Raw genomic sequence first — 26,854 nt, 5'->3', positions numbered from 1 at the left:
CGTCCCCCCAGCACTCCGCACAGCGGAGTATGTTTTTGTGCGTCACGACGCACATCGGTGGCCACTCCAGCCGCCGTACGACGGGCCCTTCCGGGTGCTGCGACGGGACGACAAGTCGTTCGTCATCGACATCGGCGGCAGGTCGGACCGGATTGCAGTGGACCGCCTCAAGCCGGCGCACGTGGACGTCGACCACCCACCACGGGTGGCCCTTCCGCCGCGGCGAGGCCGCCCCCCGTCCACGGTGCCCCCCACTCGACCGCCCACCACCTCACCGGACCCCCTCCCACGACCCGCCAGGGGTCGCTTCGGCCGGGTCATCAGGACCCCCCTCAAGTTGACCCTGCCGGTGCAAGTCGATTCTGGGGGGACGTGTGTAGCGGCTGCCGCTGGGGTTTCACAATCGCCTTGCACCTATCAAGGACGCGGAGCGATCACCATGCCGGGCTCGTCCAGGACGCCCGGGCAGGCCCGCGCTCAACTTGCCAGGCCTCGGTCGGGACGCCCGGGCATGCCAGGCTCGCCCTCAACTTGCCAGGCCGCAGCCAGGACGCTGGGCCACGCCCCCTGGCGCCGGGCCTGGGCAAACCCCCTGGGATAATAGATATATATTGCTGACCGATAAACGGGTTTTCAGAGTGCCTGAGTGTTTGATTCGATTAAAGCAACTCAGATGAATTCCAGCTTTTTGTCGCGTCCATTCTTCCGATCGACGTGGGAGCCCCAGCTCCTTCAATGTTATACAGTATATCGCTTTTTGCCCATCTGTACACAGGGTCCCTCTCAATGGTGAAGAATCACTTAAATTTTTTTTAAATCTTATCCGAATCCATATTCAGATATTCACCAAAATCGAATTGATTCATCCTTGTCACACACCCAAGCTGTCCACTAAGTTTTGTCCAAATCCATCCATTACTTTTTGAGATATCGTGCCATGTATCGATTGGTTTTAGCCCTATCACTCAATGGTGAAGAATCCGACTTAAAAGATTCTACTAGCCAGATCCGGAACTGGATCTTCACTATAATCTAATCAATTCTTCCTGGTCACATACCCAACCTCTCTGCCAAGTTACATCCAAATCCATCCATAACTTTTTGAGATTTCATGCTACGTATCGGTTTAGCCTGTTCACTCAATGGTGAAGAATCACTTCGGAATTAAATAATTCTCGTATCCGAATCCATATTCAGATCTTCACCAAAATCGAATCAATTCAGTCTTGTCACACACCCAAGCTGTCCAACATATTTTGTCCAAATCCATCCACAACTTTTTGAGACATCGTGCTATAATATCGGTTTTAGCCCCATCTCCCAATGGTGAAGAATCACTTCAAAAAATTATACTAGCCGGATCCGAATCCGGATCTTCACCAAAATTGAATCAATTCTTCCTTATCACATGCACTATCTCTCTGCCAAATGTTGTCCGAATCCGTCCCCAACCTTTTGAGATATCCTGTTCACAGACAAACAGACAGACAAGACAGACCCGGGTGAAAACATAACCTCCATCCACCTTTGGTGGCGGAGGTAATAATCGTAGTGTTGCTCATAAACGAATATCTTATGTATGGATTGTTTCATCCCCTAGTGATGCCGTAACGAAGGAGGTAAAACGAGTACAAAACATATAACAGAACAATAAGTACAACAGGAGTTTGCTACCTGTCTTCAAACAAGACCGAATGTCTAACAATGGTGTAGCCAGGTTTGTTTGATACTTTAGTTTAAGAGGATAGTATGACCTGGGTGGGGATACCAGTTAGCAAATAATGTAAGTATTAAAAGATTTTGACTTCAGGTTGTTCATGAATGACTTGGTTAAAAAAATGACTAATGGCAAACGATGAACCAATGAATTCCACATTCCTGTGCCACCTTCAGTTGAACGTCAGACATTGACAGCACGTTCTCTGTATTTTCATTCTAAGCAACATCATTCATCATTCCAAGCACAAATTAATACTATGGTATTGATATATCAAAATCTAATGTTAAATCATTATTGTATTACGATATTATCAAACCAACAAACCGTCGTCATCACTTCTGGATTTGGGAGCAAGGTCCATGTCGATCGCGTTTCAAAATCCTTACAACACCCACTGGGATCCCAAAGTACCTTACAACACCCACTGGGATCACAAAATACCTTACAACACCCACTGGGATCCCAAAGTACCTTACAACACCCACTGGGATCACAAAATACCTTACAACACCCTACAACAGGGTGTTCTAATTGCCCCGCCACGCCTCTCGGAAAGAAGTGGCAAAATATTGTTGGAGCTCAGATTGGTTCAGCACACAAACCACTGTGCAACGTTTATAGCTTTATAACCGAATAAAAATCAGAAATTATTCCAATTGGTGATAAATCCTGGGTGATATATATTGCACTGACGGCAAGGATTGTGGTAAATCATAGATCGGTGAAACCAATAAGTTTGAAATCAAGATTGGATGAACATAAAAGGGAAATGTGGCTCGGCGGGACAGTCTAGTATTACAAGTCAACAGGTGCAATCTGGCCACAAATTTGATTTGGGTGGAACCCGTATATTAGGGATCACACCCACTAAACATCGGCATCTGGTACTTGAAGGTGGTCTAACCAGTGAAACGATTGTCATTGCGACACAATACAAACTATTTGTAGATGTGGCAAAAACGTTTGGGTGCAACGCAGATGGCATGAGCAAGGTAAGCATACAACACTCACATGGAGCATATACAGTGCCACAAAACGTTATAACAGCACAACAGCACACCACTTTCACGACGAAGCACAGGCACACCATCAAACAGTGCCCTGAACATTGGCTCACAATTTGTGCTTGCTCACCTACAAATCACGTGACCAGCTTGCCAGTCCAGTCCATCTATACACCACCCAGTGAGTTCAGTAAGGAAAGGAAAGCAACGCACTGCTCGCATGGAAGTTTGTGAGAATGGTTCCGTTCATATAACCGGTCATGTAGATCATGTCAGTTGCCATCCAGGAGGTGAGTAAGATAAGAAAATGGATTCCCTTCCCAAAGAAAGGGAGGTGGTGAGGTTGGAATTGCCAAAAAGGCGTCTGAAGTGACTTATACGGTGGTTATTAGTGAAGCAACTGACAATTTTTAGCAGTGGCAAGTTCTGTGTTTTCCAGAGACTGCACCCCAGGCCAAAAGTACAATTTTAACTTTTATATCTTGTTTCCTGGCTAAAATTCATAATCCTGGTTAACTGTACAATGGCTGCTTAAACATGTACTGTATGTAGCCGACACCATATATTGGTCAGGATCCTTACAGGAATTGCTGGTGTAGAACACGATTTCCCGGTCACCATTCCAGTGAAGAGGCTCTCTTGGATACATATCAACTTTTCTTCTACAAGTCACAAATTAGCCCTTAATGTCAGACAATGCTTCGAATTTGGTACTGTAAATAACAGGTTTTTCAAAGATCAGATTTATCATGCCCCATTGATTCTTTATGATATTCTCAATCCCTGAAAAAAAAATACCAATGGAATCTTGGTCATCGATTGCCTCACGTCAGGTCTTGTACCCCATTTATTCTTCGCCATCAGCAAATCATCAGCACAAACAATTATCACCGACTCCCTTCTTTGTTAATTTTCCCAAGTCCAGCATTGCTTTTGTCGCAATTCCACTAGGTCCCATTTAATGTCCTTCCTGATGAACATCACATTTGTCAATTAAATTTAATTCTGCATGTTCCACTCATCAAAAATGTAGTGGTCTGAGAGGGTCATTAACCAGTGTGGCAGCTACATTCCAATGTAAGGTGTGCACAGAGGGAGCTGCAGATGGAGGAAATGTTGAGTTGGATCTTGGAGACGGCGTGAATCTGGAAGGTGTGAAAACATTTTGCTATCTCGGAGACATGCTGAATGGAGAAGGTGGATCAGACTCGGCAACGGTTCCTAGAGTGAGATGTGCATGGAAGAAGTTTCGGGAACTGAGTGACATGCTGATGAGGAGGGGAGTGTCGTTGAAGCTGAAGGGAAAGGTGTATGCTGCATGTGTGAGAAGTGTTATGATTTATGGGAGCGAGACTTGGGTAATGAACGTAGAGCAGCAACGAAGGCTGGAAAGGGTGGAAATGCGAATGGTTCGACGGATGTACGGAGTATCGTTGAGAGAGAGGAAGACAAATGATGAATTGCGAAAGATGATGGGAATAGAGCCTGTGATGGATGCTGTGAAGAGGAACAGGTTGAGATGGTTTGGTCATGTGTTGAGGAAGGATTAAAGTGACTGGTTGAGAAGAGTGATGGAAATGAATGTAGAAGGAAGTAGAGGACGGGGAAGACCGAGAAAGACTTGGCTAAAGATGGTGGAAGAAGAAATGCGGGCAAGGGGGTTAACAAGGGGAGATGCAGAAAATATGGCAAAATGGAGAAGATTGTCAGGGAGACCGCAAGGCTAACCCCCGCTCTAGCAGGGAAAATGGCCTTAAAATGCATGTTGTTGTTGTTTGTTGTATGTTCCACTACACTTCATCGTTGGTGTGTAATCCACCCATCAGAACAGTACCATTTCGTTTCTGCATGAGTTGTGATACAAAAAGGCTCTTTGCATGCCATGTACAGTAAGTATTTAGAGCTGCCAAACCAAGTCAAAATGGTTGCTGATTGTTCTGCCATTGAATAATCAGAACCGAAGCATTGCTTTCTGTCCTCTTAGGATCCTAAACCTTAGTAAGTGCTCACTACAGTGGTGATAGAAAGAAGGCGGCTCATGAACTCTCTTCTCCGCTTGTCAACAAACACATTGCCAATTTTGTCTTTAGCCTTGTTCTATTTATTTACACAGATCTCGTTTGTTATGTGCCTGTCCTTTGTGTTGACCAGGTACACTGCTTCCTGATAACTTTAGCTGTTCTATAAAAAAAATGCCTAGCTCGTGTCAATGGAAACAGTCACTATTGGGAAAAAGGTGCAAGTTTGAGCCAGACATCCTTCTTCAATCACGTGAAGAACAACTCACGAGGAGCCCACAATGAAACATTGCGGCAATACCCCTAGCGCTCACCTGGTAGAATAAACAGTATACTGCACTGACTAAAGGTATTTTAAACCAATTTCAATGGTTGCTAGAAGACAAGACAGCATGTAGAATTATACTAATATAATCATAAGACTTTAAACAAACAAACAAAAAAATACCTATTTTGGGGGGCACCTCCCCCCCCCCACCCCCCCTCCCCCAGTCAACCCCTTCAGGGCCCTGTTTTTTAATGCCGTGAACAAACTTTGGTACATCACGGGTGGTGAAGGTTGTGGTCAAATGTCATCGAAATAGTGTGTGTAGTTTCAGAGCAAAAAGCAAATTCCTATTTTGGGGGGAGTCAAACCTGGATCCCCTTTGACCCCCGGTAGACCCCCTTAGACCCCGATTTTTTTAAATGCCGTGAACAAACTTTAGTCACAACATAACAAGTATAATTTTGCCAAATTTGGTCGCAATCCCATCAGTGGTTTCAGAGAAGAAATTTCAAGTGTTTATACGGACGGACGGACAGACTGACGGACGGACGACGCACCATCGCATAGGCTCCCGTGAACTTCGTTCCAGGTGGACTAAAAATGCCTGAGCTGGTTTTTCATCAGTATAATAATACTATTGGATTGTACTTTGATTTTGCTAAGCAAATAAAGAATTCGATCAACTGAAGAATGAGTGAGCAGAATGAGCTCCTTATTTATGCACAGTCCAGGCTCTGCCTCTCTTCCAGATGTGGAAGTGATGCGCCACTGGCACAATCCAAGCTCTGCCCCTTTCCCCCCTTGAATGCATATATATATATATATATATATATATATATATATATATATATATTATATATATATATATATATATTTAACTTATACTTCACTTCTCTTCTTAGCAACCATCCAAACTCCCTTTTGAGGAATAAAATCGCTCTTTATATTCCTAAATACATCCTTCCCCAGAAACTTTCAAAGGATATCTTGCATTTCCTAAACAATTAATTGCATCTTTGTCATTATATTTAATGAATCAGCACACTCTATCATGTACAATTGATCCGAGGTTTGAACACCAACCTCTAACAGCATGTGTACATGTATAGCAGATGTATGATACCATTCAAATATTTTATATTAACGAACAAAGAGTTCCTTCTGTAGATAACACGTATATACATAAGACAAAGAATCAAAATGAAGAGGAAGAAAGTCTCCACCCCACCGTGTTTGGAAATCGTGCCGAATACATCAGTCATTAGGTCATTGCATGGAGGCTGCCATATTTATTTTTATTGCATTGTGGGTGTATTCGCCAAAAAACAAGGAAAAACAATTTTCATTTACTGATTATCTTTTGTAGAATTGAAACCAATAAAGCCAACGAGGATAACAAACTGGAGATAAAAATTAGTTTGCGTTCAACGCACGCTGGAGGCGATACCGGAAACTACCAAGGTTCACAACTGGGGTGATCATCTGATTCTTTGAATAGCTCATGATGACGCAGTACCATAGAGACAAATTCAAAGTAGTTGTGTGTGTGTATATATATATATATATATATATATATATATATATATATATATATATATATATATATATATATATATATATATATATATATATAGTGTTGCGGTTTTGAGTTTTGTACAGTCAGTATAATAAAGGTTAAAATTTCCCCCTCATAGTTAGTCACACAAGCAACATGTAGCCTTGCGATAGTGTAGTTATCTCTTAGTATTTGTGAGCTTAGTCCTTTTCCTATGTTAGTTCTGCATTGAGTAGAGTCAGGAGAATAGGTCCTACTTCTACCGACTTTCCAGCCTCCCTAGCCTCATGCCCCTTTGCGCTGACTTTGGTTCATTTTGGGCGAATTAACACGAGGCAGGCCTAGGAGGGTCGAGGCGGAGCCGAATGAGGGGCGGCAGAGGAGCTGACGGTAAGCACGAGCCGCCAATCAGGGCTCAGAGGTTGTGGCGGCAGCACTGCGTCACAGGGCGTGGTAAGAAGGTTCAAGAGGGTTCGAGAAGGTTCGGGGGCGTATCTGTATAACCCCTCGCGCAAAGCCCCCGGGAGGACTCGAGAGGACTTGAGGACTCGCTGATGAACGGAGAACTCGCGCGCACTGACCAACCAAGAGGAATCGTTGATGAGCAGAAGTTGAGAGCGTCAAAGAACTGTGAGAGATACGCGGGTGAAGAAAGACGCACATGAACCGGAATACGCGCTATTATAAAGTGACGCTCGGTTGAGCTGGAGGCCAATCCACATACAGTGCATTAAGTCGCACGAGTGATAACGGCTGTGTAATCGCAAGCCGCGCTGAGAGACACGCATTCTCGTTATCCCTCATCGGCTACCTTTGTTCGGGAGACGCGCTACGAGGTTCCTTCCACCGCCTGCTGCCATCTTCGCAGGACGTGCTGGGACCGTGGAGAGCCGGACGGGGCCGTTTCTGGATGACCACGTCGACGCGTCTGGCTGGGACATCAATCCATCTGCAATTCCCTGTGTGAGTGTGATGGGCCCGAGTCCGGGGGATAAGATAAGACTGACTAAGTGCTGCCCTGTGTCTCTGCGTCCCGATCATTGTACATACGTGTGGGAATAATTAAACCTGTGTTCTTCATTTTTCCATTCGATCGTTCCTGTGATTTCCTCATTGGCTAAGCGTGGTACGAATAGAACCGCTCGAATCGGGTTCCACTACCTAAACTGCATGGACCATGTGGTACTCAATCCGCTCGGCGTATCCAAACCACACGTGGCTCGTGCGAGGCTTGCTTCCTCGCTTCCGTGGTGGCGCAGGGATTTAGGTACGAGCGAGACTTGGTCCTGAAACCCTACTTTGCGTTTGCCCAGAAGGGGCATTTCAAGTCTCGGTTCCGCCCAGCCCAGAAATAACAAGGGGATTAATCCCCCCCCTTGGTAAGGGGACAATATATATAGTGTTGACACAATTGTGTGATAAAAAAAAAATCATCCCTGGATTTAGTTTTCAGTTATTTCGTTTTCTCCAATTGTTCGTCGTTTCTAGGCCTTGCCTATTTCATATTAGAGTTCACAAAAACATGGGGGCATTGACACATGAATGAATTAGGAAGTAAAATAGATTGGTAACCTTTTTTGCAATGGCTTCTCTCTTTAATTGACATACATTCCGTGACTTGTGGAATTAAATTTAGCAGCTATAATATTATAGAATTAGAGGTGTATTTGTTGCTTTGCTTTGTCTATCAAGTCTTGCTTTAACCGTTTTATGAACTAAATTTTATTCAAACAAAATTTGCCAAGAATAACACCAAACAACATTTTTTTATTTTTTCACTAATCACAGCAAAATATAGCTTTGACAAAAGCAAAATCAAAGCAAAAGACAAAAGATGTATCCTGTTTTCCACTAACTTTAAATAGAGGATATAGAAAGTAATAAAGGAGAATAATCGAGGTAATAATTCATTCATTCATTCATTCATTCAATCCAGGTAATAAGAGAGTAAAAGGATTGTAGGAGGATGTAGAGAGAAGGGAAAGGAAGTTGGATAGAGATAAGAGTAAGGGAAGGGGAGGAGACTACAATGTGGGAGAGGTTGTGGGTAGGGAAGGACATAAACGCTGCCACGTTTCTTTATGTAAAATAATGGCGTCTATTCAATGTGTTAGCAACATTAGGCGTTACAATCCCGGCTGCTAACAAAGCAACACTGTCATTCAAAAGGGCAGCACCCAATAAGGGCGGTTATAAAATAATTCCTTTAATGCCACGAGACAACACCCAAGGTGGATATGTACAGGCTTAATGGATGTGTGACATTTCCAAAATAGCTTTGTGCATTTTGAATTTGTGCAAGTTTGTGCATTAAGGTTTGTTCAAAATAGCTTTGTGCAAAATAGTCCCCACTCCGATACCACCCGCCCCTCCAGTCCATCCACATTGACCGCTACACAATCAAAAGGTAGGCACAGGACCAATGTCTACCTGCCATCATAGTCTGAAAGAACTGTGCCATGGTATTTGTGTGGCAAGTCTTCCCTGCATTGATTTAAATATAAAGACTCGGTAGGCCAAACCGCGAAAAAAAATTTGACCAATTTTGACCCCTGTGAAATTGGAAGGAAGGCACTGTAATAATATCTGCATGCTTTTTAGTTATGTAAAGGCTGTGGCAATTTATCATTTTACCAATTATTCTCTGGTTTGGTTGTAATACAATCATGGCAAGCCAAAAACCTGACTTTTGTGACCGAACTTGACATTTGACCCCTGAATAATCCCCAAAAAGACTAATCCGAAATAATTAATTTTTACACAACTCTACAAGGACTGTATTAAAGAACCTGTGTGCCAACTTTAATCTCTATCATTTCAAATACAAAGGAGTAGCAATTAAGGCAAAATGTGCGATTTTTTTAATGCTTCACCTTTGACCCTTTAAAGTTGAAACATGGGCCAAAACAGGAAAATGGTGGTCTGGGTGTATTGTAATACGATACCTCCATGCCAAATTTCAAGAGGATTGCTTCACAAATTAAGAAATTGTGTGTGATTGCAATTTGTTAGAAAGAAAGCATTTGAGCAAAAGAAGAAAGAAGAAGAAAAAAAAAAACACCTTTAGAGGCCACTTTTCCCCACAGAGCAGTGGTTGGCCTTTTTTCGGGCACCTTGGTCCCCTTTTTGAAGCAATGTTTTACGGCCGGATGCCCTTCCTGCCACCAACCCTGTTAGTCGCCTCTTGCCACAAACAGGGAATTACCAATGAACTGGTACTCAATTTGCCGACCTCGGAAGGATGACAGGCTGAGTCAAACCCCCCCCCCCCCCCCCCCAAAAAAAAAAATAATAAAAAGAAGAAAGAAGCAGGAAGACAAATCTGCCTCACCCAGAACTCTATAGGAGGGAAGACATAAAGAGCATCAGCGTGTATACATATACAGTCACGTGAAAAAGTAAGTACACCCCATGTAATGTTTTGACTTTTTCAACATATTTCAACATACAGCTATTTGATCTTCATTTCAACAATATTGAGAGATAAAGGTGATATAATAAAACAAATATCATGAAACATTTACATTTTGTAGTCCATTGTATAATTTAAATAAACATATATGCAAATTTCGCATGTGGAAAAAGTAAGTACACCCGTAGCTCTAATAGGTGGTATTGCCCCCTTTGGCAGAAACAACCTCAAGTAGGAGTTTCTTATAACTGTCTACCAGTCTCTGACATCGACCGGGAGAAATTTTTGCCCACTCCTCCATGCAGAATTATTTGAGCTGTGCGATGTTTGAGGGGTTTCTTGCATGCACAGCTCGTTTCAAATCCCCCCACAACATCTCGATGGGATTTAGATCCTGGCTTTGACTTGGCCATTCCAGAACCCTCCATTTCTTTCTTTTCATCCATTCCTTGGTGGATTTACTGGTATGTTTAGGGTCATTGTAATGTTGCAAGGTCCACCTTCGGTTGAGCTTCAACTTTCCGACAGATGGCCTCACACTATCCTCAAGCACCATCTGGTACAATGAAGAATTCATAGTGGATTCTATGATGGTGAGCTGCCCAGGCCCTGATGCAGCAAAGCTGCCCCAAACCATAATATTTTCACCACCATGCTTTACAGTTGTTATCAGGTTCTTGTGGTCAAATGCTGTCTTTCGTTTTCGCCAAACATGTCTTCTGGTACTGTGGCCAAATAGCTCTACCTTTGACTCATCTGTCCAGAGCACATTTTACCAGAAGTGCTGGTCTTTGCCTAGGTGTTCATTGGCAAACTTTAGACTTGCCCTGATGTTCTTCTGGACAGCAAAGGTTTCCTCCTAGCACACCTCCCATGTAGATCAAATTTGTGCAGCCTCTTTCTAATGGTAGACTCGTACACTTTGACATCAACAGTGGCAAGAGCTACCTGTAGGTCCCGTGATGACATTCTGGGGTTCTTAGAGACTTCTTTCAGCATCTTGCGGTCTGCTCTCGGGCTGAACTTGCTGGGGCGGCCTGGCCTGAACAAGTTGGCAGTTGTTTGGAATCTTCTCCACTTGGAGATGATCTTCCGGACAGTCGAATGATTGATTTCAAATTGTTTGGAGATCTTTTTAAATCCCTTACCAGACTCGTAGGCATCTATAACCTTCTTTCTGAAGGCCTCAGAGAGCTATTTTGATCTCGGCATGGTAACGCCGCACACTTCAACAACAAAGAGCAAACCAAACCAAATGTCTGAGGTTTAAATAAGACAGGTTCCTCCAAGATCCTCTCTAACGATGTTCAAATCATTTGCACCTCAGCTGGTGCACCTGATTCTCATTTTAGGTATTTGAAGTAGTGATAAATGTCGGGGTGTACTTACTTTTTCCACATGCGAAATTTGCATTTATGTTTATTTAAATTATATAATGGACTACAAAATGTAAATGTTTCATGATATTTGTTATATTATATCACCTTTATCTATCAATATTGTTGAAATGAAGATCAAATAGCTGTATATTGAAATATGTTGAAAAAGTCAAAACTTTACATGGGGTGTACTTACTTTTTCACGTGACTGTATGTAAATATATATATATATATATATATATATATATATATATATATATATATATATATATATATATATATATATATACATACATATACATATATATACAGTACATATGTGTGAATAAATAGAAATATATATATACATATATATACAGTACATAAATGTAAATATATATATATATATGTATATATATATATATATATATATATATATATATACATATATGTAAATATATATAAATATAAATATATATATATATATATATATATATACATATATGTAAATATATATAAATATAAATATATATATATATATATATATATACATATATGTAAATATATATAAATATAAATGTAAATATATATATATATACATATATGTAAATATATATAAATATAAATGTAAATATATATATATATATACATATATGTAAATATATATAAATATAAATGTAAATATATATATACATATATGTAAATATATATAAATATAAATGTAAATATATATATACATATATGTAAATATATATAAATATAAATGTAAATATATATATACATATATGTAAATATATATAAATATAAATGTAAATATATATATACATATATGTAAATATATATAAATATAAATGTAAATATATATATATATACATATATGTAAATATAAATGTAAATATATATATATATATATACATATATGTAAATATAAATGTAAATATATATATATATATATACATATATGTAAATATAAATGTAAATATATATATATATATATATACATATATGTAAATATATATATATATATATATATATATATATATATATATATATATATATATATATATATACATATATGTAAATATATATAAATATAAATGTAAATATATATATACATATATGTAAATATATATAAATATAAATGTAAATATAAATGTAAATATATATATATATATACATATATGTAAATATATATAAATATAAATGTAAATATATACATACATATATGTAAATATATATAAATATAAATGTAAATATATATATATATACATATATGTAAATATATATAAATATAAATGCAAATATATATATATACATATATGTAAATATATATAAATATAAATATGTATATATATACATATATGTAAATATATATATATATATATATATATATATAAATGTAAATATATACATATATGTAAATATATATAAATAAAAATGTAAATATATACATATATGTAAATATATATAAATATAAATATAAATATATACATATATGTAAATATATACAAATATAAATGTAAATATATACATATATGTAAATATATAAAAATAAAAATGTAAATATATACATATATGTAAATATATATAAATATAAATGTAAATATATACATATATATATATACATATATATACATATATGTAAATATATATATGTATATATGTGTGTGTGTGTGTGTGTGTGTGTGTGTGTGTGTGTGTGTGTGTGACAGCTATTCTAAGAGCATAGTTTTCTACAATTAACGCAGGCAGAGCATAAAAACATATTGGTAAAAGTAGAATATTTATTTGAAGATTTGTACAATGATTGTACAAATCTTTAAATAAAAATTCAACTTTTACCAATATGTTTTTATGTCCAAGAGTGATTGGAGAGATGTTAAGGCAATCAAACATCAAATTAGTATGCATGTTTTCATCTGAGATACAAGATATATTGTTTTTTAAAATGAAATGTTCACACCTACATCAACATCATTACAAGGCCGCTGGAGGTTGAGGCTACACAAGGAGGATGAGAGAGAGAGAAAGAGACAGAGCAGAAAAAAATCCATGAACCTTCCTCTTGAAAACAACTGTTGCAATTTAATAAATAATCCCCTTGTGCATTTATCATGTCGGCAAATATCCCTCCCAAGCCTCAGCCCTAATCATATCTTCCCTTTTCTCTCTCACACACACACAGAGACCTGGGAGGGCTCCGTCACACCTTCTGAAACCCACATATGCGCTTGAGATAATAACCAATGACAACGACCTCGAGACAAGGCCATTAGGGATGTACCACGATAGGTTTGCTTATCTTCAGTATGCACCCCACCATGTTGGCAACATGTCCGGCACTGTTTCACTTTTGAAACACCTCTGGCATATGTTGCACCTTCTTGCCTGGGAGCAGCATAAACAGGAGCAACATTCCATTCAGCCCAGCTCACCTCCACTCTCTTTAATATATACATAATATGTCTGTGTATGGTTATATATATATATATATGTGTGTGTGTGTGTGTGTGTGTGTGTATGTATATGTGTGTGTGTGTGTGTGTGTGTATGTATATGTGTGTGTGTGTGTATGTATATGTGTGTGTGTGTGTGTGTGTGTGTGTGTGTGTGTGTGTGTGTGTGTGTGAGTGTGTGTGTATATATATATATATGTGTGTGTGTGTGTGTGTATATGAGAAGGAGCTGTGAGAACCATCCAAACATGGGCTTCTTGGGGAGACATCATCTTCCGTCTGAGCAAGATGTCCTACCCAATGGAATCTCCTGGCTACAACAGTATCCTTTAATGAATCATCCATCCAAAACAGCTTCCCTACTTACATAATGCCAATACAGTATACCCTGCCCACTGTTGAGCCTTGCTGTTTCCCAATATACTTATGTGTATACTAAGTCTCGGCTCATGAAGGAAAGAATTGACAGATGTCAAAAAGGCAATGTACTGGCAGTGAGACCGTCTGACCACATCAGGTAAAAAAAAAAAAAGGAGAGAGAAAGAGAGACGGGTGGGGAGAAGAAGAGAGAGAGAAGGGAAGAGAGAGAGGGGAAGAGGGAGAGAGGTGGGAAGAGGACTACAAAGTGGACTACAAAATATATACAGTACATAAATGAAAATAATTATATATATATAATTGGTATAACTCTCACGAGAGAGACAGTAACTCTCACGGTTGGACTCGGTATAACTAAGGGCGTATAAATTATTGCAGATAAGGAGGATGACATTAGATGGTAGTGCACAATCTGTTTGAAACCCTGGAGGGAAGAGTGGGATTGACAGCCTCTGGAACGTAGTTCCATAATGGGAAAAGAGGTGTGCAATCGGCCTGGAAACTAGGAGTTTAACTAGAAGCGGGTTACTGGAAGAACACTGTATCCCAGAGTTACTAGGGAGGGTCAGAGGGTTGAGAGAGCAGAGGAAGCAAGAACGGAGAAGAGCCAGTAAAACAAAAAGAAGACTCCGGCTGGCTTTGGAGGCCAGCATTGCAATGTGGTCAGTCCAGGAAAGGTCATGGCTGATGGTGAGGCCGAGACGTTCAAGAGACTGACCCTCTTTGAGTGAACGACGAGGGAAATAGATAGGTGGATTTGTTTAATGATCCTTCTGGAGGGAAAGGGTGAGACTGTGACATATTCCAGGATTGAAAGGAATGTTACATTTGGCATACCGGCCTCTAATCAATTCCAGATCCGCAGACAGTGAAGCAGATTCTGTCTGCTTGCCAGTGTGATGGACGTGAGATAGTCTTCCTTATACTATAGTATGTACACTCAAGCTACATCGGTACTACATCATAATCTTAAGGTTGCGGACAACCAGAGCATCTTTTGAATCCTGGGTGGGGGACTGGGGGGAGGGTCCCTTGTAATCTCTGCAGCCTTGAATATATTGTGCAAGGCCATAGGCAATCACAATGGACTTTGCTACATGGTCAAGGCTATGTATCTGTATGGCTCTCTGCAATTCAATGATGGTTAGAGTTGCATCTAGCTATTTGGCTGGAGAAATACTTGGATCTTGTTCTGGAGGGTGTAACCTCAGCCTGCCCACAGGGGTATAACAATGGATGGGATCATCATAATGTTGATTAAAGTATGCCAACTGCTGTGGCAAACAAGAAGAAGGCATTGCGCCTTCATTGAAGCAAAAGAACGAAAACATGAGAGTTTAAGACCGGCTTTATGTTCTGGCCAGGTAGTGGACCCAAAAGCAAGACCTTATGGAAGCACCACACAAATATCAGCAGTGGTTCTTGTGGGTCCTACACTGGCTCACCATCTTTCGTCTTTACGATGAAGATCGAGGACTTACTGTAAATAAATCCCCTGATGATGCCAAACACAGCCTTGGGTCATATGCCTGAGAACTTTCAATTTCTCTGACCATGAAGCTTCCTTTTCAGTGGTGGTTAGTTCATTGGACCTCAGCACATAGGCTTATTTGTTCTGCAGCGTGGATCACTGCAATTGGTAGATGTAGAATGCACACTTGGTCTCCACCAGCTGGATTGATCTCCCTGGTGATGCATTTCACAGCAACTTTAGCAGCTGTCAGGGACACAGACTTAAACCGTTTCTACTTAACCCTGGTATCTTTAGGAGTGGAGTGCAGTCAAATCCCTGCTGGAGTGCACCTTCCAGTTGTCGGTTCCACCTCACATCCAGCATGGGCCAATCAAATGCTTTTTTTACTGATTAGATTTGTGGTCTGGGTGTATTGTAATGTGACTGATTAGGTTTGTGGGAGCTTTTTTTATTTTTATTTGTTACATCCATCATGGTAGTGGATGTTGCAGACCACAAAGTAATGATAAGTGAAGAGGTATGCTTTGTAGAATGTGCAAGTGATCACTGAATCGTACCCATCATTCCAATGGCATATTTAAATAATCTTAGTTAATATTAAGTGTTGCATCATTGGGTGCACCCAAGTGGTTGTGTGTATGCTGCAGTGGCTCAAAAGCTGATCTTTATTGTAAAGTCATGCAAGGCACAGAGGTCCAAGAGCCTTCTCATATTATTGTTACTCATCAGGCCCAAAGTTACTAGCGGGAATCGCCCCGGCTGGCCTCCGACGGGAGGCTGCTACCCTCGCCCTGGCAAGGAATGCCCAGAAACACGACTGGCACATCCTGCACAACACCACAACGATAGTGGCGCCTCCAAGCAGACTCAAGTCCCGCCATCCCTCCAACAAGGCGGCACAAGAGATGCTCAGTTCTATCCCTGAGGACGTGTCTAGAAGCGCATGGCTGGTGGCATCTTGGAAGCAGGTGTGGGAAACGGCCGGGCCCACCCGCATCCACCGCTACACCTGGGACCCAGGAGGTGGCGTCGTAGGAGAAGACCTACCACGCCTGCAATGGACCTTGCTGAACCGTCTACGTACGGGGGTCGGCCGCTTCAAATCATCGCTGAAGATGTGGGGCCTGGCAGACAGCGCCGCATGCGAGTGTGACGAGCCTGAGCAGACTGCCGAACACATAATTACCACCTGCCCCCTATACAGACCACCTTCAGAAGCCGGCCTCTTCGACGTAGGACCAGAGACGAGGGCATGGCTGCACGACACTGAGCTGGCCATCTGATGATACACTAAAGAAGAAGAAGAAGGCCCAAAGTGCCCAATGTTGCCTCCCCAGCTGTCATGATCAACCCGGGCATTGAAATCGCCCTGGAAGATTAGTCAGTCTCAAAGACTTCTGTTGCAAACTATGTCGGAAATATAGGATTAGAAAGTCTGCCTTGCCTCCGTCTTACCACACCTGTGCATTTTTCATTGGTGCGTATGCAGCCATCACGGGTCATATTTCCTGGACCATCAATCACAAAGCAGCATCGTAGCATGCTCTTGTTGATGGTTTCCCAATCATCATCTGCCCTCCTCCCAACCGTTTTGGGCTCTCTTCCAAAGAACCTGAGTGCCACCAATGCTGTGTGAGATTTTCATCTCGCCATCAAGACTTCGCACTCCTGAAGAGCCGCGCCAACCGATCACTACGCAGCAAGTAGTGCACAATTCCAACAGCACACACGCGAAATATGAACCAAAAGCAATCACTGAAAACAAGAACATAATGCTCACATATGATCTGATCCCATCCAGCGTGAACATATAAAACAAAGCATTGCGACCAGACATTGTACTCAGGCACAAAAAGGAAAAGACAGCATTGCTGATCGACATCTCAGTACCCAGCGATTTTGGCCTGAATAATCCAGAAATCAAGAAAATGATCAAATACGAGGAGGACCTCAAGAATGAAGTTAAAAGATCTTGGAAGCTGAAGAGCGCCGAAATTGTACCAGTGATAATTGGAGCAACAGGAATGATAAAGAACCTTACAGAGATCTTAAAAACCATCCCTGGGAACGAAAAACGAACTGCAGATGGGAGCTGTACGGGGCCCAGTGACGATCCTGAAGAGAGCCCTTGGAACAAAACTCTGACAACAACAAAACTTAGCCCATGAATGGCAACCTTCACTGAAGCAGGGGTGGATGTGTTGAGTCCTGGGAGGACTCCGTTCCTTCTAAAACCCAAATTATGGAGACACACCCAACGACACACATACACACAATAGTAGGAAGACAAAAAGGGTAACCAGTCCTTGCATTTATTGGTGTTGTTGCTTGGAATGTTTGTGTGAATGTGATACAAATGGCGGAAAGTTACAATTCTGAACCTGCCCTGCGTTCACACTGGTAGAATGACTCGAATAACACTTCAGGTCAATCCCGGGTCAATAACACTTCAGTGGAAATTCCAGCAGAGCTATGGTATAAAGGGAGTCAAATGAAACGATGAACAAAAACTCATAAAGCGTAAGGCAACAGCTTTGGCAAGAGAGCTCTTGCAGTGCTGGGAGGGAACAGTTGCTGTTGGCAAATAGTGCACATTCCTGCCATCTATCTGCCTCGCCTTACCCAGCAGGTGAACCATTCCAGATACCCAACACCTGTTTCACGTAATCGCTCTGCATTTACGCACCAATGCACACAGTAACACTGGAACAAAACATTGCTTAAACAATCTGCTACTGAATATGCAAACAAAACATACAACACAATGACACCACTACCATTTTTTTTTTACATATCTTCACAGTCGTGTGCTTTATAGAGTTTTATTAACTCGCTTCTTGTAAACGCATGAATTCACTAATGGACCACCTACTGTAATTGTTGCTGAGGCAAACCGAAAGGAATTTTAGACTTTCAGCCAAGATTTCAAGCTCACATCCTCTTTCTTGCCCCTTGACCCTGGATGGCCACTGCAGGTCCTTTTGGCTGAGGCTGCTCTCATCTTCTGCTTCTTACTGGCTGAACTTGTATAGATATAGCGAATTAGCTACCTCAAGTTAGTGCTGGCAAAGCTAGGCAACCCAAGGTACAACATGGCTTCAAGGATGTTTGTATACAGAGTCGAGACTCGTGAAGGAGCTCAAACACAGAACGGATCAGGACGCAACAGAATAAGAAGAGCAGTAGAAAGAGAGGGGCAGGGATGAGGGATGTGGGGGAGAATGAGAGCAAGGGAAGGACACATGGGGGTAAACAAAATGGATACAGCTGCGAAAACTCAATCACAGAAGTGGAAGGAAAAACTGGAAACTTGGAAAGAGGTGGATTTGGGGAGGGTTAATGGTGGGTGGAAAACATAATGATTGTGGATGGGAGTTGATCTGGGATTTTGGTGAACAGCTGTCTTGAAGCACTGGAGGGAAGAATGGGATTGAAGAGACTGATGGGGGGGAATCGTGGCTGTGCTCTGGGAATCAGATACGCTTCCTCTGTGCCCGCGGGGGTTGTTGCTGTGTGCATGCTCTTCCCCCACAAGTAAACGTTACCATCTCTGGTGATATACGCATCGCATATCATTTTGTACTCGGATGTAATTTTAAACAGTCCGGATAATGTCCGTGGAGTTTTTGCTCATGGTGATGGTGCTATTAATAATAAACTAGCAGAAGCTCGTGGTAAAAATACCAAGATAGACAAAAAGGACAAAAAGGAAGCCTTTCATTCTCACGCTGATTCAAGGAGCTCAAAGATGGGAGGTTCAATCAGGAATGTCGAGTTGTTGTATGCACCGGGCACTTAAAGAAAAAAAAAGAGTAAAATGAGTTTTGCAACTTATTGATTTATTCAAGTAATTCGACGTGGTAAACTTACCATGGATTATATGAAGATAATTTTAGGTTTCGGAACGAAGTACAGGCTGTCCACAAAGTCTTGTTCCGGTTTTAAATTTTTATTACAACCAAACCAAAAGAGATACAATGATGCGGTTTCTTGCATTATGTTACATAATCGATAACGTTTCTTGTCTTCTTCAATGCACCTTAACTTAACATGTGCACCTTTAGTGGCACGTAGTGCATTCAAGCGATAATCCACTTCAATCCATGTGTTGGCCAACACATCCCTTGTAACACTGCAGATGCAATTGGTTATCCTTACAAGAGGTGTTTCAATGTCAGCAACGGAGGTTTGGAAATTGGAGGCCAGGGGACTCCTGCACCACCACGTCCAATTCATCTCGGTTCTAAAAGCTGCACTATCTGCACTTTATATGCGTAAAGATGCAACCTCTTGAGGACAACTTTGTTTTTAATATGACATTTATCCTGTAGGATTGCATTAATATGAAGCAACTTTTACTTCCAGCATTATCCCATTATATATACTGTACAAGAGAAGTGTCAGATTCCAAAATCATCCTATTTCTTAACAGTAAAGAAAAAAAACAACTTTGGGAGCAATCAAGACAAAGTAGCCTTGCGGAACATTAGCCGCAAGACTGTCAGCTTTTTTGGCTTAGGCTGCTTTTAACAGGGTGGGACAGACAAACAGAAGCACGCACATTAATCCAAACCTATGGCCTATATGCCGCCCAGGTTCAATTGTTTTGTCTGGTTGAAAATTTTCAGTGTATATATATATATGGAACTGGGCTGTTAGAAGAGAATTAGTTCACATGAGAGTGTGGACTATTTAGGGAGTTTGACAGGAATGTCCTTTGACAGCATAACGGCAGGGGCCCAAGGAAATTAATCTGGTCTTTTGGTTATTTTGAGCCTAAAAGGTCTTCGGGGTCTAATGGGGGTCTTTGAGGGTCTGCTGGGTCTTTGGGGTCTTTTGAGTCCTCAGGGTATTTTAGGTCCTCTGGGTCTTCTGGGATCTTAAGAAGTCTTGGTGGTCCTAAAAGGCTTTCACAGGTCTAAGGGGCCTCAGCAGTCTAAAGCGTCGAAAGGTACATTCCCCAAGTACGTAATTAATAGACAGGATGCAACCAACATTCAAACAGTGCGAAAGGAATTGACATATAGTTTGGGGTCTTCTGGATCCTCGTGGTCTTTTGGGTCCTCTGGAATTTTTTTGGTCTTCTGGGTATTTAAGGGTCCTCAGGGTATTTTGGGTCTTAAAAGGTCTTTTAAAGTCTATGGGACCTCAGCAATCCAAAGGGTCAAAAGATACATTTCCATAGTAGATAATTAATAGACAGAATGCAACTGACATTCAAACAGTACATAAATTAATAGACATATAGTCACGCGGCTAAACGGACGAACGGCTTCATCAGGCATGTTTTTTGTTTTTTTTATACATATTTCGATATATAGATAGATATAGACAGATTGACTAAATAGTTTTTTTTTTACTTCCTGTGTATGTGCAAACCAAACACTGAGCATATACACCACGAGCACCATAAAAATGAATATAACTCGAGATTGCATGAATAACAATCATTTTAAACCTCCTCATGCATTGTGTGGACCAAAGAGCTTTTAAATGAGGTATCATTCAGCATTGTATGTGCTGTGGTTACGATGATTACCCCGATCAGATGCAATCGGGGAACTTGCATTATATACATACATGCATATATATATATATATATATATATATATATATATATATATATATATATATATATATATATATATATATATATATATATATATATATATATATATAATATACATACATATATGCGGTAATTGTTATAATGGGTAGTTTGCTATTGATTGCCTTCCCAGCAGTAGTTAGATTTTGTTCAGAAATTTGGAATTTATTCAGGGAGCTGGAGATAGCTCGCTGACTCTTGGTGAAGGACATTGTGGGATCTTTATCGTCCACCAACTAATGCCGGAAAGGGAACACGAGTCACCATTGAGAGGGGGTATGTGAGACCAAGGATATGTCGACTGAAAAGGGTTCAGAACCACTGCTCTAGGCCGGCCATCCTACCAGCCCCTATATACTGCCCCTAACCCACCATCGGGTCTTTAAAATATTTATTAACACGTGACAGAGTATGATGATAAAAGTATGGCGCAAGATTCTCAAAAAGGAGACAAAGCAGATGTTGCTGGAAAACACCATTAGTGCCATGAGGGTGAAGCTCAATATAAACCATAACACACACACCGTCATGGCCACCATATTTAATAACCCAACAGCTCGGTAATCGGTTTATTTAATATAATAATTATAATTGTTATTATTATAGGAAAACCCTTAAATTTGTTCAGAAACATTTAAAGCATCACGGAAAATCGAAATGGAATCCAAACCCAAGTCATGTCGCTTTGCTAACTTTGTTTGCGTCTCACTTGAGCGAAACCGAGAGCGAATTCCGACCACGCACGTCAAACGACACTCGCACAAAAACATACAGGAGAGCAAAAGGATAATTAGAAGTAGTCGCACGTACAGTCGTGTCTGGCTTCGCCTCTTCATGGCGGCTCTACTTCCCTCCTCTGCTCCACGTCGACTCTTTTCAACCCCCCCGGGGAATCAGAGCGCGGTGTTTTGGGCAACTCAGCCCGGGCGTTTCCCTCGGTCTATCAAAGAACGCATACCTTACCCCTTCGAGGGACCGGCAACCGCACCCATGGGTGCTTTGGCAACTCGATTGCACCTGGAACCTTTAAGCGGCGGAAAAATAAATGAATAGATGAACAAGTAAATAAATAAATAAATACCATCGATCTTGGCGTTTTGCGAGTCGAAGGAAGTTTCATTAAACTCCCGTTACAAACGCCTCGATCCGGAAGAGGTTTCCAAAAGTTTAAGGGATCAGTGACGTCGTTTGTTGCAGCGTTTAGCCCGCTCGAAGATGTTAATGTTTCATAAGCGATGATGTAACTTGATAAAAGTATCGTATTACAGCAACATAATCATCAAAACGATCGAGTTTAGTCATAGACATCTCCACTGTAATCATGCATTGCTTTATGGCTTTATATATACATATATATACATATATGTATATGTATAAATATATAATTATATATATATATATATTGTATGTATGGGCAAAGGGGAAGATAAGAGATAAGAGATGTATATACATGCTGTATACATTGATAATATATAAATATATATATATATATGTATGTATATATATATATATATATATACACATATATGTTTTCAAATTTTATTTTTTTGTGTACAAGGTCGAGGCTCGTGTAAGAGCTAGCACATTAAACACACAATAGCACAAAAAACATAAACGGACACATAAAACATATAATAAAGGGAGGGGGAGACAAGATGGGGCGAGAGAGGGAAGCACACAAGTACAACATTTGAGAGCAGGGACATCGGGAGATCTGTGGAAGGGAGAGGGCTGGGGGAGGGGTACACGGTATAAAACAAATTGACACGATGAGGAATTTCAGGAATGAAATCGGAGATTGAAAGACGTGGATTTAGGGTGTATTAACGGGGGTAGAAAAGATCAAGGTTTTGGATGGGCGAAGAGAAGAGATGGTGGTGAACAGCTGTTGAGAGAGAGAGAGAGAGAGAGAGAGAGAGAGAGAGAGAGGAGAGAGAGAGAGAGAGAGAGAGAGAGAGAGAGAGAGAGAGAAAGAGAAAGAGATAGAGAAAGAGAACATAATCTTGGAACATCATGAAATGAAAAAACGTGATAAATATCAAAGAAAAAAAATCATGAATCACTTATGTTGCCCTCTGGTTCCAGAGGGGGAGTGATGGGGATCAGGAGGGGGGGGGGTGGGTGTGCGGTGGTACAAGGTGGACACATTGAACACGTTCTGTGAATAAAAGCCGTCCAGACTTATGGGACACCCTGTATTAATATATGTATGTATTCGGAATAGCGTCCGACTTTGGAAGCCATCAGACAGGAGAGTTGGTCGGCCGAACCTGACGTTGATTAATATTGTCTGCAGCGGGACTGGAATACATACGGACAAACTGAAATCCGCCGCAGCTGACAGAGCTGTTTGGGCAAATCTGACAAAGTAACTTTGCTCTTTGTCCCTCTGGTTTCATTTTTGGTGTTTTGTTTGTAATTGTCTGATCCACATTATGTATAGACAAGTAAGTAAGTATGTATATATATATATATTCTAAAATACATGCACACACACACACACATATATATATATACACATATACGTACGTACGTACGTACATACATACATACATACATACATACATACATACATACATACATACATACATACATAATATGTATATTGTATGTTATATAATGCTTTTGCTAATTGTGAGAGTTTGTGAACGAGTTTTGCCAACACACATTGTAGTAACTAGTAAGTACACGATATATCTCACGATACAGCAGACACCCTGATTTATAAGTTGTCCCAATGCTCCGATGCGTGACTATGGTGACGTCATGATCACAGCAACGCACTTAAACGACTGCGAGAGAAACTTTAGTTGACATGTTGGAAAACAAGGGTGAGACAACTACAACTAGTTTTTTTAAATAAACAAAAGTCCTTTATATTCCAGTTTTACATAACGGATAGCTATATCATAAAATGTGTATAATTACACAAACCTTGTAAGACTGGTAGGTCGATCTCTGTCTCGGTGATGGTCGATCTCTGTCTCGGTTAGACAAGGTCTGGAGTTGAAAACGGAGTCTCCAGCGAGAGGAAGGGATGCCGAGGATTATAACTTGGGGTGTGGACATAGGGAGGGGTTGCTTCGGGCATTGGTGGGTGGGAAAAGTGGGCAGGGAGAAACAGTCACAGGTACCACGAGGGCTCCCCGACCTGCACGCCCCTGCGTGCAGGTGTCGGCCAACGTCCACCAACTGGCTCGTCGGGTTACCTACGTCTTGGCACATCGTCACAAAGAGCCCTTCATCGCTTAAATAAAATGAGAGTTGTTACAGATTCTTAAATTACTCATTTCAAATAGTAATCTTGTCCTGAGTGTTTCCCTCCCCCCCCCCCTCCCCTCAACCTCTCACCCCAAATCCCCTCCTCTATTTTCAAGTCAAGAATCGTCCGGTGGTTGTGTCGTTGTTAATGTCACCTTTGTGGTACAAGGTGTTGGTTAAAGTGCTTTGAAAAGTGGAGGTGTGTGTTGTACACCATTGATCTGGTCTCTCATTGGATCAGGTTTACCAAATTGTACCTCATGGGGCATCCTTTGTGGTTACAAACAAGAACAGTCTACATACCGGGGGTTGTTCGATTAGCAACTAGAACGACACCCGGTAGAGAGCATACATACCTCCACCAGGTTGAACAGTCTCCGTTTTGTATCCACTAAGAGGCTGCGGATCTGGATTTGGACCTGAACCAAAATCGTATCGGCTTGTTATTGTCATGTAACCAACTCATCCACCATGTTTTGTCCTATTCTGTCCATAACTTTTTGAAATATCATGTTATATGTCGATTTTAGCCTTAAACTCAATAGGAAAGAATCACTTTGAAATATCCTGGATCCGGAATCGGATTTGTATCTCCACCAAATTTGAATCATGTCAGCCTTGTCACACACGCAACCTGAACGTCTCCACCAAATTTGAATCATGTCAGCCTTGTCACACACGCAACCTGAACGTCTCCATCAAATTTCGTCCGAATCTGTCCACAACCTTTTGAGACATCCTGCTCACAGACAGACAAGCAAACAGACCAACATGGAGACAGACAGGAATGAAAACATACCCTATGTCCACCTTTAGTGGCAGAAGTAATCAGCTTGCTATCGCTTGCCGAGCCAGCCGTTCCTTATCAGCAGTTTCATTGGAGCGTTTGCTTGAGTTCCTAAGCCACTTGGCGAGCAATATCAAGCTGATTGGTTAATGGAACACCCCTCCAGATATCTCAGGTAGCGTAGTATAGTCACCTTTGAGCTATCAAGTGTGGCTTGATTCCCAACCGGACTATAAACTGTCGTCCTGGTGCTTTGCAGGCAGAACGTTGAATGAATGAGTGTGACATCAGTCGGAGGGGACATGAAGGCTGGCCTGTCCCATTCTGCTTTCAGATTCACCAGCGGACTTTAAGGACAGTATGGTTCTTGGAAGAAAAAAAGTATGTAAAGTTGGAAATTCCTATACCCCGACTTCCAGGGGTGAGGGGAAACTATATCTGGAAACAAGTACAGATACATTCAAAGTACACCGCCCCCATACCAAATAATTAAATATCCTCCAGCGTGGCATTGCCGGGGCGCCTCTGGCTCCCGGCAATACCACCGCGTGGCTCATGGATACTGTATTTGGATAAGGAGGTGCACAATATTTGATTGATTAATTGCATAATTAAAATCAATAAAAGATTGTCATAAAATATTTTCTTAATCAATTGGCTAACAGCATAGCTAAACCACTTGTGCTTCATCCGAAGATGTAACATTTAGAAATTTAATTAAATAAGTCATTAATAAAAAAATTAAACAATTCATTAATTAATCAATAAATAATTGATCGATTAATTCATTGATCAATAAATCAAAAATATCCTTTATAGCCACATCACTTGGTCATTGGCATGTCCAAATATCAGCTTCCTAGCTCAAAAGGTGCCTGAGATATTGACCAGATGACAAAGAAAATAAATAAATGATTAATAATGAAAATAAATAAAAAATCATTACAAAAGTAAACAATTAATCAATTGGCTAATAGAACACATAAACCACCACCATTTCATCCAAATCTGTAACTTCAAAAAAAAAAATTAGTCATTAATTGAATAATTAAATAATTAATTGATTCATTGATTAATCAACTAGAGGTTCCAGGGAACCTGAACTCAACTGGTCTTTATCAATATGGTTAGAATATGCATAATAGAACCACAAACTATATCGTTTATATGTGCTAAAAATACATGACAAAAATTGATTTTTCAATATGGCCGCCCTGCCGCGCCCATTTTTGGGCGTTCAACGCCCAAATGCAATCCCAAACTAGTTTATGTCTTAAAGATGCTGCATAACAAGTTTCATCAAATGGAATCAATATTTGTGACTTTTAGAGCGTAGACGTCGAATTGTTTACAGACGACAGACAGACAGACAGACAGACAGACGGACGACGGACACTGAGTGTCGACAAAAACTCAGCTGGACATAGTCCAGTTGAGTTAATAAATCAAAAATAGCCTTCACAGCAAAATCACTTGGTCATTGGCATGTCCAAATATCAGCTTCCTAACTCAAAAGGTGCCTGAGATATTGCCCAGAAGAGAAAGGAAATATATA

At 40.7% G+C, this 26,854-nt stretch overlaps 1 protein-coding gene across 9 annotated transcripts in view; it reads right to left on the bottom strand.

The window, feature by feature from the left end:
• LOC137413066 (uncharacterized) overlaps positions 1-24,325 on the bottom strand; it is a 39,585-nt gene extending 15,260 nt beyond the window's left edge. For 2 of the 9 annotated variants that reach the window (XM_068098474.2, XM_068098491.2), the window contains exons 1-2: positions 24,186-24,314; positions 19,371-19,437 (exon numbers count right to left, since the gene is read on the bottom strand). Coding sequence is in view for 2 of the 9 variants with exons in the window: in XM_068098456.2 (XP_067954557.2) it covers positions 22,024-22,087 (64 nt within the window). In the remaining 7 variants the exon portion in view is untranslated. Of the gene's footprint in view, positions 1-19,370; positions 19,438-22,023; positions 22,381-24,185 lie in introns of those variants that run through there. The other 7 variants (XM_078769884.1, XM_078769885.1, XM_068098483.2 and 4 more) reach the window with 7 other exon arrangements.
• Positions 24,326-26,854: the final 2,529 nt, after the last annotated feature.

Source organism: Myxine glutinosa, chromosome 1 (genome assembly GCF_964187855.1).
Source record: "Myxine glutinosa chromosome 1, kmMyxGlut1.1, whole genome shotgun sequence".
NCBI classification, from domain to species: domain Eukaryota; kingdom Metazoa; phylum Chordata; class Myxini; order Myxiniformes; family Myxinidae; genus Myxine; species Myxine glutinosa.
The sequence above is the reverse complement of the archived record's forward strand: the minus strand, read 5'-3'. Positions and strand labels throughout refer to the sequence as shown.